Source organism: Theobroma umbraticum, unplaced genomic scaffold (genome assembly GCF_002168275.2).
Source record: "Theobroma umbraticum cultivar Fairchild unplaced genomic scaffold, ASM216827v3 scaffold_44.0, whole genome shotgun sequence".
Taxonomy (NCBI): domain Eukaryota; kingdom Viridiplantae; phylum Streptophyta; class Magnoliopsida; order Malvales; family Malvaceae; genus Theobroma; species Theobroma umbraticum.
Genome location: NW_018397255.1, coordinates 10,235,324 through 10,250,386, shown reverse-complemented (window position 1 = coordinate 10,250,386; position 15,063 = coordinate 10,235,324). Strand labels below are relative to the sequence as shown.

The 15,063-nt window shown below is 36.4% G+C and overlaps 2 protein-coding genes and 1 pseudogene across 10 annotated transcripts; 2 read left to right on the top strand and 1 right to left on the bottom strand.

Moving 5' to 3' along the window:
- The first annotated feature begins 1,258 nt into the window (after positions 1–1,258).
- LOC110409651 (chlorophyll a-b binding protein 151, chloroplastic) lies at positions 1,259–2,660 on the top strand. Its single transcript, XM_021419076.2, has 2 exons — positions 1,259–1,477; positions 1,859–2,660. The coding sequence occupies exons 1-2, from the start codon at positions 1,332–1,334 to the stop codon at positions 2,508–2,510; spliced, it is 798 nt and encodes a 265-aa protein (XP_021274751.1). The 5' UTR covers positions 1,259–1,331; the 3' UTR covers positions 2,511–2,660.
- A 1,537-nt stretch (positions 2,661–4,197) lies between these two features.
- LOC110409258 (pentatricopeptide repeat-containing protein At3g62890 pseudogene) lies at positions 4,198–6,345 on the bottom strand (annotated as a pseudogene).
- Positions 6,346–8,206: 1,861 nt separating this feature from the next.
- LOC110409596 (uncharacterized) lies at positions 8,207–15,017 on the top strand. Of its 9 annotated transcripts, none has more exons than XM_021418993.1 (6): positions 8,207–11,482; positions 11,651–11,739; positions 12,308–12,484; positions 13,279–13,353; positions 14,299–14,386; positions 14,471–15,017. In XM_021418993.1, exon 1 carries the CDS (start codon positions 8,596–8,598, stop codon positions 11,323–11,325), a length of 2,730 nt encoding a protein of 909 aa, XP_021274668.1. In that variant the 5' UTR covers positions 8,207–8,595; the 3' UTR covers positions 11,326–11,482; positions 11,651–11,739; positions 12,308–12,484; positions 13,279–13,353; positions 14,299–14,386; positions 14,471–15,017. The 9 variants fall into 9 exon arrangements, with proteins under 9 accessions (XP_021274668.1, XP_021274667.1, XP_021274665.1 ...); XM_021418992.1 differs by having other exon boundaries at positions 14,274–14,386; XM_021418990.1 differs by having other exon boundaries at positions 14,299–15,017.
- Positions 15,018–15,063: the final 46 nt, after the last annotated feature.

Genomic DNA, 15,063 nt, shown 5'->3' with positions numbered 1-15,063 from the left:
AAACATCAATAACAGGAATTCTAATATGGTCAAAATATCTATCAAGACTTTGTATTTATATATTTTATTTAATTTAATTCCTATATTTAAAATCAAATCAATTTAATCTCTTGATTTTAAGAATTTTTTTAATTTAATCCTTCTCTCTAATAATATTTAATTTTGCTGTTAAACAGATTGACGTCAGTATTGACATCAGCACAAATATGACATATTTTAATGACTGACATATCATGTGCTACTAAGAGTCTGTTTGGCGCTGTTTTTTTTTTTGCTTAAAAGCTATCATGAAGTTATTATGAAAAATAATAACTTTTAAAATTAAGTTGAAGTTATTTGGTAAGTTCTTTTTTTATAAGTTATAATTTTAGTTAAAATTATTGTATAGGGTATTTTTTTTTAGAGAATTATATTGTAATTATTTTTAACAGATAAAGATATTTTTGAAATAAAAATAAATTTTTTTTATATTTTTAAAAAAAGAAAAGAAAAAGCTCTTATGAGAAGCTTTTAGTTGTTTTTTTTAAAAAAATTTATTCTTTAAAAAAATTACTTTTTTTTAAGAGCTTTTCAAAATTTATGTTTGGCCTAATTTTTACTTTTAAGAGATAGATAAGCTGAAAAAAAGTCAAGCCAAATGAGCACTAACATGATAGTGTGACAATGTCATGTGGTAATACTGACTTGATATTAACATGTTGACGTGTCAGTGTCACGTGACAGATAAAAAATCTGTTAAAATTTTTTTTTTATCTTGTCATAAAGATTAGATTGAATAAAAATATATACTACATAGATTAAATTAAATAAAATTAAAATGTTAAGAAACTAAATTAAAAAATATATTTAAAGAATATAAATCTTTTAAGTAATTTTCGTGTGAAAGAAAAATTATTTGATTATTTTGTAAAGTTTTTAACATTTCCGTTGAGATAAGTAACTCGCGCGTGGCTTAGGCTCTAAAGAAGAGCAAATGGCCCGGCCCAATTATGATATGCCGAAGTAGATGGATCAACAGCTTCCAGCGCAATACGATTTGGACAGTTGTGTGCATCTGTGGCTTTCTCATCACCACCTAAAACACCTCCAACAAGATCTTTCAAATCCCATCTGGCATTACCACAGCCTCTACCTCTCTCCAAAATATCAACATGCGAATCCACATCCCATGCAGCAACCAATAGGCTGCGGCTGACATGTACATTTCCTGATCCACAACATCTTCTCTCGTCCGATATAAGCCCTCCTCCCCTCCAAGCCCAAACAGACTGCACCATCCTTCAGCAAACAGAACCAAGTTAAGCTTAAAGCCTCAGCCCTCAGGCATCACCATGGCAACCTCCGCTATCCAACAATCAGCTTTCGCTGGCCAGACCGCTTTGAAGCAGTCCAATGAGCTCGTCCGCAAGGTCGGTGTCTTCGGTGGCGGTCGTGTTACCATGCGCAGAACTGTGAAAAGTGCTCCCTCCAGCATCTGGTAATTACATTTTTCTTGCTGCTTCCTAGTACTAGCTGGTAGTATCTTGTATCAACAATTTCCCGTCTAATTCAATATAGTTTATCTAAATCTTGTGGAACAATAATACTTTGGAAAAAAAAAAAACAGTTTGTACGGCAGTACAGCCTAGTCACAATCAGGCTCAAATTAAGCCAACTGAAATATATGTCAACTATTTGTTATAGTTGGAAGAGACAGACAAAACCTAAGCTGACCATTGGGAGCATTTTTCGTTTTGTTGCGTGGAAATCTAAACATCTAATGTCAAAAACGATTTTGTAGAGAAAAAACATGAGAGAGTGAACTATATTTCTGGTTTATGATCTGATTACTTGACGTATAATTTGACATGAAAAACAGGTATGGCCCTGACCGCCCAAAGTACCTGGGTCCATTCTCTGACCAAATCCCATCATACCTAACTGGAGAATTCCCTGGTGACTACGGGTGGGACACTGCTGGATTATCAGCTGACCCAGAGACATTTGCTAAGAACCGTGAGCTTGAGGTGATCCACTGCAGATGGGCTATGCTTGGTGCCCTTGGCTGCGTCTTCCCTGAAATTCTTTCAAGGAACGGTGTCAAGTTTGGAGAGGCAGTTTGGTTCAAGGCTGGATCTCAAATCTTCTCCGAGGGGGGCCTTGACTACCTTGGCAACCCTAACCTTATCCATGCTCAGAGCATTCTTGCAATCTGGGCTTGCCAAGTTGTGCTCATGGGATTTGTTGAAGGATACAGGATCGGTGGTGGACCACTTGGTGAAGGACTTGACCCAATTTACCCAGGCGGTGCTTTTGACCCACTTGGATTGGCTGATGATCCTGATGCCTTCGCAGAGTTGAAGGTTAAGGAGATCAAGAATGGCCGCCTGGCAATGTTCTCCATGTTTGGATTCTTCGTCCAGGCTATTGTCACCGGAAAGGGTCCCATTGAGAACCTTTACGACCACCTTGCCGATCCGGCCACCAACAATGCCTGGGCTTATGCCACTAACTTTGTCCCCGGAAAATGAACAACTTAGATATATCAATGGTATGTCTTTGAAAGCTGTAAAATTAATCTCTACGTGGCATGTGTTGAATATCTCGAGTGCAGATGTAATTGAACTACTTATCTTTGGGGCTATTGTATAATTAAAATTTCTGATCTTTTGTGCGTGAAATAGTATATCTTTGACTTTCTTAAGAGCAAGCAGCAAAACTTAACAGGTCTGAGCACTTAAGCATGGTTATCTGCGGCACGTTTAAATATTTGACTCAAATTTTAATCCAGAATCAGTTTGGATTCCCATAAAAATTCAATCGGTGGAGAATTATTTGGTGCTTAATTTATTTATAAAAGGGTAAGAGTTCTCAATGGGTAGGAACTTTTAGTAATCAAATAACAGGACTGATCTATAAATATAGAGTAGGTCTTTTAACCTTTCGAGTTATGAGAGAGAGGGAGATGCAATCTCTATTTTGGGAAAGTTTCACAGAGTTGTAACAGTGATAAAAGTCATGAGTTGGAATCAGAGGCAAGGTTAGAAATTATCAAAACAAGATGCAACCATGAAGCACGAACAGTGATCAAAGGTGATGGTCTGGGAGCTGTGTTGTTACAGATTGTGTTCATGGGATGGGAGACATGCAAGAGCAGTTTCATTACAACAAAAGTGTTAGTTGCACGTGAGATCATTCTTGATTGCTCTAGCGGTGCAATTTATTGAATTTCAGGATTTGAGTGAGAGTTAGTGTTGTTGAAGATCTAAAGACAGTAGGGGCAGATCTTGGATTAATAGAATAGAGATTTTTTTCTCACTGATATGGATGCTTTTCTTGTGATATTATACTCTTACTCCACTCAGTCTAACACGTTCCAAAAAATTGTTGAATGTAATATTGATTTGTTGAGGAAATGAAACATGGCAAGGTGGTCGTGGCGCTTTCGTCTGTGGGAAATTGATAAAAGAAAAGATGTTGATGATGCTAATTAATATGGTCGAGCAAGTGAGTGGTAATTCTGGTTGATTGAAGTTCTTACTTTGAAGTCACAAGGATGAAAGTTAACTTAACGGCTACACGATGGCATTTCATGTGAATTAGGTGGAGTCAAAGTCAAGATTGATTCTCTGTGCGAGAGAAGAGAATTGTAGAAAAGCGAGAAAGAGTGAGAAAAACACCAAGTTACATGAGATGGAGAGTACACCATGGATTAAACACTGGTATTTGTTTCGAAATTCGAGTTTAATGTTTGTTATGGAATTTTTATACTCTTAGCACCTCTAGTGAATTTTTCTTTCTCATCTATGGACGCAGGTAATGGGTGCCGAACTACAGTTAATATCGCCTCTTATGCGATTTATTTGTGTTGATCTTGATGTTCAATAGTTTTTACTTGAAAATCCCAACACAATTGTGGCATGTTTTCTTTCTGATAAGGCATATAGAACGAAGACATAAAATTTAAAATCCAGAGAATATAATTTCAACTTCAGAAATTTCATAACTCTTCTCCTTTTCTCTTCCTTGTCAAGGAACAAGCTATGTAAAATAATAAGAATAGACTGTACACACAGCATACCTAAACTCTTCATGAGTAGAATTTTTTTAATTGTAATGGTAGGCTGGTTTCTTTAGTTGATATAAATAATGCCTAAGAAAAAGATCCTAGCCATTTCTATAAACCCTCATAAGTGATGATGCACACGATAACTGAAGACCTCAAAGTTATCATCCCATTCAGTCCTGTTGAAAAAATCATTAATGTCAGCCAGCAGCTGAGGCAATCACCAAAAATCTTTGCAAGAACACAATCCATTTTTGAAATGATGAAAGCGGTTATTATCTCTTACAATAATCTCGCGACTGTAGATTTTAGAGAGCAGTTTAGTTACAGAATGGCAATCGTTACAAACACGAAGGTTCTTCATGATGCAAATGGGAGAACCAGCTTCAACGTTGATGAGACCGAAGGCAATGGCCAACCTCTCACTATGCTTTTCCAGTTCAGATTCCTTCTCTTCCTCCTCTTCAATGTACAACAACACTTGGCTTGTGTCAGGAATATGTCCCGCAAGTTTCAATTTCTCTGCCATCTCACTCAATTTGGAATAAAGTTCTTTTGTTTGGGGATGTGATTTATCTCCCACAACAAACTCATGAACCACACCTCTATGCTCGATTGAACTGCAGCCTGGGTCTTTTCTCAATCCCCTCTTTTTCATCATTTCTCTTACTTTAGAAACTTTGTCCCACTCTCCAGCTATAGCATACATATTAGAAAGAACAACATAACCCCCAACAGTCTCTGGAGCCAGTTCAATCAAATGATGAGCAGCATATTCTGCTATCTTTGTGTTTCCATGATTCCTGGCACCACTAAGCAATGTCATCCAAATTACTTTGTTTGCTCTCCTGGGCATCCCTTCAATGATATTTTTTGCTTCTTCAAGATACCCAGCTCGACATAAAATGTCCACCAAACAACCATAATGTTCTATAGTAGGTTTAATTCCATATTCATTTATCATTGTATTAAAATATCCACGACCATCATTGATCAACCCTGCATGACTACAAGCATTAAGCACACCTACAAAAGTTATGGCATTAGGCTTCACACCAATTCTGCACATTTCAAGAAATATTTCCAGCGCATGTTCAGCCATACCATGAATACTCAAGCCTACAATTATAGCAGTCCAATGCCCCAACTTCTTGTTGGATATGGTCCGAAAAACTGTTAGAGCACTATCAATACTCCCACACTTAGAATACATTTCGATTAACACTGTCCCAACAACCCCATCTAATTCAATTCCATTTTTAACAATATAAGAATGTATTGATCTTCCCTTACCAAGACTAGCCAATCCAGAGACAGCAGAAATAATACTAACTAACGTTGCATGACTAGGCCTAAATTCCTCCTTCAACATTCTCTTAAACACCTCCCAAGCTTCCACAAAGTGCAAATTTGATTCAAACCCTCCTATAATTGAATTCCATGTGATCAAATTCCTTTTGGGCATTCGGTTAAATAATTTACAAGCGGAATTAATATCTCCAGCCTTCATATACCCATTAATCATAGTATTCCACGAAACTAAATTCCTATTTGGCATTTTCTCGAATATCTCTCTAGCAGTCTCCACCTCCCCACATTTTGCCAACCCATCTATCAAAACCGTCCACGAAAAAAAATCCCTCTCAGGCATTTCCTCAAACACCTTCATCGCAATGCAAACTTCCCCACACCTCGCATACCCATCAAGCAAAGAATTCCATAAAACCAAATCTTTTTCACCCATTTCATCAAACACTTTGTGAGCACAGCCAATCTCGCCGCACTTTGAATACAAATTGACCAAACTACCCTGCGTAAATTTATCTAATCCGAAGCCAAGCTTCAAGACCAACCCATGGATTTGTTTCCCTTCATTTACAGCATTTAACTTAGCACATCCCTTTATCACGCAAGGAAACGTGAACTCATCGGGCGGAAAATGATGAAGCAGTTGGGCAAACAAGGAGATTGCTTCATAAGATTGTTGGTTTTCGACGTAGCATTTGATGATGATGTTCCAGAGAACCAACGTGGGCAGCTGGATTTGGTCGAAGACGGAGCGAGCGTAGCGGAGGTTGTTGATATCTGGGTCGGCATAGAGAGAAAGGAGGCGAGAAGAGATTGAAGGGTGAGAGAAAATGCCGGTTTTGAGGGAAAACGCGTGGAGCTGTTGGGTATCTTGGTGGGTTTTGGAGGATCGGAGAAGTGAAAAATGGAGGGCGTGAGGGAAGTGTTGGTGGAGAGTGTGGGAAGGTGTTAGCTGTTGCATTTTTGGATGATGAGAATTACTGAACTGTCAGAGGAATTTGTTATTCATGGTCGGTGAAAATTTGGAGGGAATTTTCGTTACTGGGCTGGTGGTTAAATCCAAAATTTTTCAATTTATTTTATTTTTATTTTGGAACGCAATTTTATTTTCAATAATAATAATAAATTACAAAAACCTAGCAGTTAGTTCCCGTGGTAGAAGACAGCATGAGGCAACATCTGCTGGCAGACCAAGAGGCTTTCCTATCCATATTTCAAAACAAAAATCTTGTGACTAATCCCGGGGGAAGTAGTAATTTTTCATAAAACACCATACATCAAATTATTACAATTCAAACCTTAAATTATAAACTTTGTAACACTTAGTATCTTAGGTTGTAATGGTACCACAACACTCCCTTCACAATTAATTTCTTCAATCCCTTGCTCTTCAACATCTTGTTTCTCCACTCCTATTGTAAGCTCATATTAGCATTACTTACTTCCGGGAACGACCCTAGATGTAGTATAATAGAATTACATGACATCATTTATTCACTCAACTGTCAAAAATTTGTACTTGCTATATTTTTTATATTAGAGTTTTTATGTGCTTAATTATACTAATGAATTTATTAATTTGTTTACAATTTTGTAAAGAATGGGTGTTAAAAACTCTAAATCAAATAGATTTATCAAAAATTAATTTAAATATTAATATCTTATTATTATTTTAATTATAACACTATTTAAAAAAATTTCTAAATCAATCTTTAATTACTTCCGACCTTTGCCGCCAACTACATTATTTGGTAGATGAGATCCAACATCCTCATTTTCACAACGCTTACCTTATTTCAATACTATTTTCTACTTGATGATCTTGTAATGAAGTTTCTTGTTCTATGCAACGTGTGACGAAGATTCTAAGAGTGATTGATAGATGGTAATATTAACACTAATATTTGACCTTATTTATATTTCATAATTTATTTAATAGATTTTGTTAAAATTACTGTACTCAATACACAATACAAATTTTTTAATTTGTATCAGGACCTATTTGGGATTTATATAATGTTTGACCTAATAGAGATTTGATCCTAAGCTTAGTGACCATTATAATGAAATAATTCTGCAAAGTTGACATCGATATGGATATGGGCATGACAACCTACATGTCAACTTCAATTTCTATCTATATTTTCATCACTTTGCTTTTAAGGTGACTATATCATATATACTTAAAAGTGGTTTTATTTAAACTGCCTAATGACTCGAGAGAGAGTTAAATATAATTTAAATTTTATTTGATTGATATTTTTATTATGTTTTTTAAAAAATAAAAAATATCGATTAAATGAATCTTTTTGTAATGATTATAAATAACATTGAAAATTTTATTCATTATGAATAATATTTATCATAAAAAAGATAAAAGAAAACATTAATTTTTTTTATATGAAAAGCCTCATTGATTTTTAATTATGTAGTAACTAATAATCATGTTTTAAAGAAAGTTTATCATTCTCCATTCCAATTTTGAGTTTTCTATTAATTAATTGAAAATGCCCGTAAGGACCAAAAAGACTAAAATATCCTTAACATCTCTAAAATGCCATTTACTCCATCATAAAACCCTTGGCCCATGATTTAATATATTTACTTAAAATTAATTTTTTATTTTATCTATTGTTTTAAGACATTTTGGTTCATTACAATGCTTTTTCTAGAAGTGATATCAAACACTTAAAAATCTCAAATCACACTTATTTCTTAATCACTTTGAATTTTGAAATGATCCCAACTCCATCTTATGGTTTGATCCAAACGGTAGCGGAGGGAATTGATATAAAAGGAAACAACTTTCTGAACTTTTTGTTTTTGGAAGGATGAACAACGTGCACAGTGTCAGCAGGGAAGGAGCAATGACTTATTTTTCCCTGAAAATTCCATTTTCTCAATTACGGAAACAAAAAATAGGCTAATAGAAAAATTGGCGGTCTGTTCTGATTCGCTGGGTTTTTTTAACAGTTGAAGCATTTCGTTCTCCACTCCAACAAGCAGTGGCTCAAGCTTCGGTCGACCCTAGCGTTACAGGGTCCATGACGCTAGCTTGAACTCTCCACTCTTCTACTTTTGGGTATTATGGTCCTTGGCTGACCACGTTTCCTTGCTCATCCAAGTCCAACCACACCCAGATCTCCCTCATCTCCCAAATTCCCCCACAACCAAAAAACCAGAAAAATCATTTTCCTTTCATCTCCGAAGTCTTCCTCAATGAACCCAAATCCCGACCCGCAATGTTAAATCCTCTCCTCAAAAACCCATGTCCCAAACTCTTTTCCCTCTCATTACTCCGCCACCCTTTCCTCGCCTTCGGCTCCCTACCAACCAACCAATCTTCATTAGTCTCCAAAATCTGCAATATATTATCCCATCGTCAATGGAAACAAAATTTAGAACTCCTTCACTTAACCTCCGACCTGAAACCCCACCACGTGTCCCAAATAATCACCATCCACAAAAACACTGACTCCGTTTTGGAATTCTTTTTCTGGGTCTCAAAGCGGCATTTTTACAAGCACGACATGGGTTGTTACATTTCGATGTTGAATAGGCTAGCTAAAGATCGAAAGTTTCCTCCGGCGGATCATGTTAGGATTCTGATGATCAAAGCTTGTAGAAATGAGGAAGAAGTTAAAAGGGTAATTGAGTTTTTAAATGGGTTTAATCAGAATTCTGGTTTTGGCTTTACTCTATATAGTTTCAATACACTTTTGATTCAATGTGGAAAATTTGAGATGGTTAGTTTAGCTCAAGCTGTTTATAGCCAAATGTTGAATACTGGGATTAAACCAAGTTTATTGACATGTAATACTATGATTAATATTTTTTGTAAGAAAGGGAAGGTTCATGAGGCTGAGTTGATTTTCAACAAGATATTTCAATACAATATGTGCCCTGATACATTTACTTATACGTCATTGATTTTAGGGTATTGTAGGAATCAGAATTTGGATTTGGCTTTTGAGGTTTTCTATAAAATGGTGAAGGAGGGCTGTGATCCGAATTCGGTCACGTATTCAAATTTGATCAATGGGTTGTGCAATGTAGGCAGGGTAGATGAGGCACTTGGTATGGTGGAAGAGATGGTTGAGAAAGGGATTAAACCGACTGTTTATACTTATACTGTTCCAATTAGTTCATTATGTGAGTTTGGTCGTGTGGATGAGGCGATTGAAATTGTGGGTAGTATGAGGAAGTGGGGGTGTTATCCTAATGTGCAGACGTATACCGCATTAATAAGTGGATTATTTTGGGTGCAGAAGCTTGAAATGGCAGTTGGATTCTACCACAAAATGGTAAAGAACGGTTTGGTTCCCAGCACGGTTACGTACAATGTACTAATAAATGAATTGTGTGCTGAAGGAAGATTCGCCATTGCTTTGGATATTTTTAATTGGATGCTGAGACACAGTACATTGCCGAATACCCAAACATACAATGAGATTATAAAAGCATTGTGCTTAATGGGTGATACTGAGAAGGCAATGGCTCTCTTCCACAAAATGCTCAGGATTGGTCCCTCTCCAACTTTGATAACCTATAACACACTTATAGGGGGATACCTTAGAAAAGGGAATCTAAACAATGCTATGAGATTGTTAGATATGATAAAGGAGAGTGAACATGGACCTGATGAATGGACTTATTCTGAACTTATTTCAGGGTTTTGCAAGTGGGGACAGTTGGATTCAGCAGTCAGTCTTTTCTGTGAAATGATGGAACATGGGCTAACTCCAAATCAGGTTAGTTACACTGCTATGATTGATGGTTACTGTAAGGAAGGGAAAATGGATGCTGCTGTGTCATTATTTGAGAGGATGGAGCAACATGGCTGCTGTCCTGAGATTGAAACTTATAATGCCATGATAAATGGTTTGTCTCAAAACAATCAGTTTTCTGAAGTGGAAAAATTAATCAGCAAGATGGTAGAGAAAGGATTGCGGCCAAATGTCATTACCTACACGTGTATGATCGATGGGATTTGTAAAAATGGTGGGACTGATCTTGCATTTAGGGTTTTCCTGGAAATGCAAGAGAGAAATTGCTCACCAAATGTTTACACATATAGCTCACTTATTTATGGCCTATGTCAAGAGGGGAAGGCTAATCATGCAGAAAATTTACTTGATGAAATGATAAGCAAAGAATTGGTACCTGATGAGGTAACATTTACCTCACTCATTGATGGTTTTGTTATGCTTGGTAGGCTAGATCATGCATTCTTGCTTCTGCGTCGGATGCTTGATGCAGGTTGTAAACCTAATTACCGAACTTTCGGTGTGTTGTCGAAAGGGTTGCAAAAGGAATTCAAGCTGCTAACAGAAAAGGTTGTTTCTCAAAACAGAGTGGTGTGTGGTGGTAGAATTGATGAGAGATTTGCAAATTTTGGGTTGATGCGTAACCTCCTATCTAGATTGTCTGGAAATGGTTGTGAACCTAATGTTGATATATACAGTGCATTAGTCACTGGCTTGTGTAGGGAAGGCAGATATTATGAGGCAAGTCAGTTAGTGGCACATATGAAAGAGAAAGGTCTTTGTCCGAATAAAGACATCTTGTTCTCTCTAATATTTGCACAATGTAGGAACTTAGAAGTGGATCATGCTCTAGAAACTTTTAACCTCACATTGATTAAAGGTTGGGAGCCTCCTTTATCAAATTATAGGGAAGTCATTTGTGCCCTTTGCAAGGCGGGTCGAGTGAAAGAAGTTCAGACTTTGTTTGAGAGCTTGATTGAGAAAGAATGGAGTTCTGATGAGATTGTTTGGACGGTGTTGATTGATGGTTTGCTGAAGGAAGGGGAATCAGATTTATGCATGAAGCTTCTTCACATCATGGAATCTAGACATTGTCCTCCTAATTTTCAGACATATGTAATTTTGGCCAGAGAATTCTCGAAATATGGATCGATAGAAGTAGATCAAATTGGTAACAAGTTGAGAATTGTGAGGAATACACAATGAGTTGAGCTTGCTTCTAAGAGCCAGAATGTAGCACTATCCCCAGCAAGACGGATAAATATATCTTTCAAATGGGCTTTGGTTATAAACAGATTGACTGCACGCATGTAAATAAAATTTTGGGTTCTCATTACTTTGTAGCTCCATCATTTTGTAAATGGTAAGAGAATAATGTTTATTTAGTTACCATTTGCTATTCTTTTTACTCTCTGTTGATCACCATAATTTATTGGCTTTGTTTTTCACCTTAATGCTTCTTACTTCTCACTTCTTACACTGTTTATTATCAGCTTAGAATCTGATGGCTATGTTTGTTCCAATCTACCAGAAACTGGATATTTTTTAAATTTGATATTTGGACCCCGTGACAAGATATCAAGAAGATACTTGTGGGCTAGAAGAACTGATCATGCTCAGGTAAAACAATGAAAGGTGTAGTTTATAGGAACTTCTGATAAAATTAAATGGTCACATTTGGCTGAACTGTTTATAAAGATATCTTCATCTGTATATGCCCTTTTTGTGTTTTTTTTTGGTCCGTGGATCTCTATGCAAATTGCTGCTTCCAGTACTTGTTTTATTCGTTTGCATTTATTATTATTTGACTACTCTTAAACAATATTGAAGTTTGCTTAAGGTTAGAGACAATTTTTTGAGTGGTTATGCCCTTTCAATCTTTTCTCTGTAGCTTGCTGACCTTCTTGAAACTTGTGACATGAAAAATTGGCTATTTACCTCATTTTTCTTATAGAAGTTTGTCTGTAGAAATATTTGACACTGATAAGGCTACGAAATTTGGTTTTTCATTTATCTATTATTTTAGCATTAGCAAATCTACCTGTTTAGACCTTCACATCAATTATGAAAGTTCTAAATTAAATCACAAATTTTTCTCAGCATTATGTTGTTGTCTGACTCTAGGTTAGTGCTTTAATTTAGATTTAAAAGGCTTGTGACAACTTCTATTTTTCTGTTTCAAATACAGATGTCCCATGTATTTTGGCCTAATTATGGAGTTCAACAATTCTTGAAGGATTTGAATTTCTGAGCTTTAAAGTACTCAAATTCTTGAACTGTTAGAAAAGTGCAGTTTATTGTACTGCTATCGCTATTGGAGCAAAATGCTACTCATTACTGCCAGCATCTTGCTAAGCATCTGCTGGTATCATTTTGTAAACTCCCCCCCTTTATCACATCATGCTATCATCACTACTTCTAATCACCATTGGTACTCACCAAAACATGGTTGTCTTAACTGCTACCAATCTCATTGATGTCATTGACTCACCAATATCATCTTTGCCCCGGCCACTAAGCCTACCAACAAGCTGTTATCATTATCTCCCGTTATGCAACTTCCTGTTTCATTTTGTTTTCCCACCACATATTCACCAATGCAATTGTTTATGCTAATGCCCTTGTTCTGCTACCGCAATCCCACGCATACCCTCACCATTAATACTTTGCTGACACCGGCAAAACCACCATCTACATTCATGATTAACTCTATTAAGAAGCATAAGCATATCACAAACAATTATTTTGTTAAACACAGAATTTCATATTAGGAATTTTGTTTTGGGGGCAATGGTACCCCATGGCTCAAGCCAAGGATCTCTGCCTAACACCTCTTTCCTCCCAAACTTCGATCTCTCTCTCCTCCATCCAACCACCCATGCTTAGCTCAGGCAGTAAATCAAGGGATTTAAATGTTATTGGTTCTAATCCCACCATTTCTGAAACACCTTAATTCAAGTTAGGTATCATCTCCATGACATTTATAGCTTGAACATGGCTTCATCATTGTGCCAAATATATGCTTAATACTGTCTGGTTGGTCCTTGTTTCACAGGCTAAACAATTTGGCATTTGTATGCTAAGCCATTTTTGTACTTTTTAATATTTGTAGGTTTATGGAGTAAGGGAGTGACAAATTTGGTTCAATATTTTTTGCAGGATTTCATGATGTGCTGAGTTGATTGCAATACTGTCTCCTAAATATTCAATCAACCTTGATAACTGGTTATGAAGGTATTCTTCAACCTTGATAACTGGTTATTGAAGTATCCTTCATATTAGGCCAATAATAAATCATCTTTATATTGTATTCTTTGTCAATCATCAATTGAGAAATTGATTAATTTTTTTCATCTGCTAACTACGTAAAATTTTTATTGTATAGCTGTTTCTCTAATGCCAAGATTATAACTCTATTCACGTCCTACTAAAAGTTTACTTTAATTTGATTTATCATTAGCAAAACCAGATTGGGGAAGCATCATTCAAATGGAAAAGAAAAGATTTCATAAAATGACAATTTCATGTCAGCAAATTTGATTTCCATCCAAAAATTTGTGTGATCATATATTTTTTGACATCATATTTTTCGATGGAAGCATCACCATTGTTCGATGGAATATTTCTCCTGATGGTAAATGTGGAAAAATATGCACCCTCTCCAAAATAAATGAGAAGGAAAAGGGAGGGGAATTGGGACTTGCACCATAACTATTTTGATGTCACTATATATGCGCCTTCTCTGAGTTGCCATGCACAACTAAGCGCTCGCCAAACTCAAACAGTGACTTCCCCCACCGAACCTGCTTTTTTCATTTATTCTCATTCACTCTCTCTAATATAACCATTGCACTACCTTTTACATGGCTGGCCAGGCATGTTCTCTTTAAGTTCTTGAAGTTTCACCTCGCCCTCAGACCATGTCTGTCAATCCCTCCTTCTTTCTCTTCACTTTCGTTGGGCTCTATAACCTGCTTTTGATTGTGTGGCAATACCGTAAGGATGTATCTTAAGGTGCCCCCATGAAAAAGCTTCCAAGGGGATTGAGCATCAATCATATCCCTTTTGGGAGAAACCATAAAGTACTTAACAACAGATCAATATTATTAATAGTGTTTCACTATGTTAGCAATCATGAGTGCCATGTGCTACAGGTTAACATGTAGCCCATGTGTTCAGATGGCAACAAAGTTGGTCCTGATTGATGAACTTATGGATCACCTACCATGGATGGCATGGCCCGGTCAAGAGGCAAAACTTGAGAAAGGTCAGCGGTTTTAAGATGCATTTGAGATGCTAATTCCTAGATAAAATAGCTTTGGCAGTATCTAATTAGCTTTGAAGTTAACAGATGGTTCCATCAAAACCAACCACATACTGAGCAATGATGGTAATTTGGATAGGCAGGGTGGGCAAGAGGTATGGATTGGGCAATTTGTTGATTGCGTTGGGGCTTGAATTTAAAATATCTTCCCACATCCCGCCCCACCATTACCACCTGAACTATATCCAGTCTATTTGCTATCAGATATAGCCCACAGCAAGTGCATGGCATACATAGAGCTCATAATACTATGATTTTGTCCTTACCCTTTTGTTTTCGGTTGGGGCCTGGGGAAAGTGGTTCAACTAAATCTAATAATAGCAACATGTTCCATGATAAAAATGGAGATGCTAGGACAATATTTTATCTGGACTTTATATTGATTTTGATATTTCTTGGAGATGAAATTTATTGGTGCTATTGCCTTACACCTGGCAGTAGCAGGTTTATGTTTGACATTATTTGCAGCATCAGAAAAGTAAGCATTCATGGCGACATTATAATAGATAAGTGGATTCATATTTATGGCATTTTGCTTTATGCATCTCTCACGATGGTTAAAAACCTGAATAGAATGACTCACAAACATAGCAGTTTGTTCATCTTCTCTGTACAAAGTG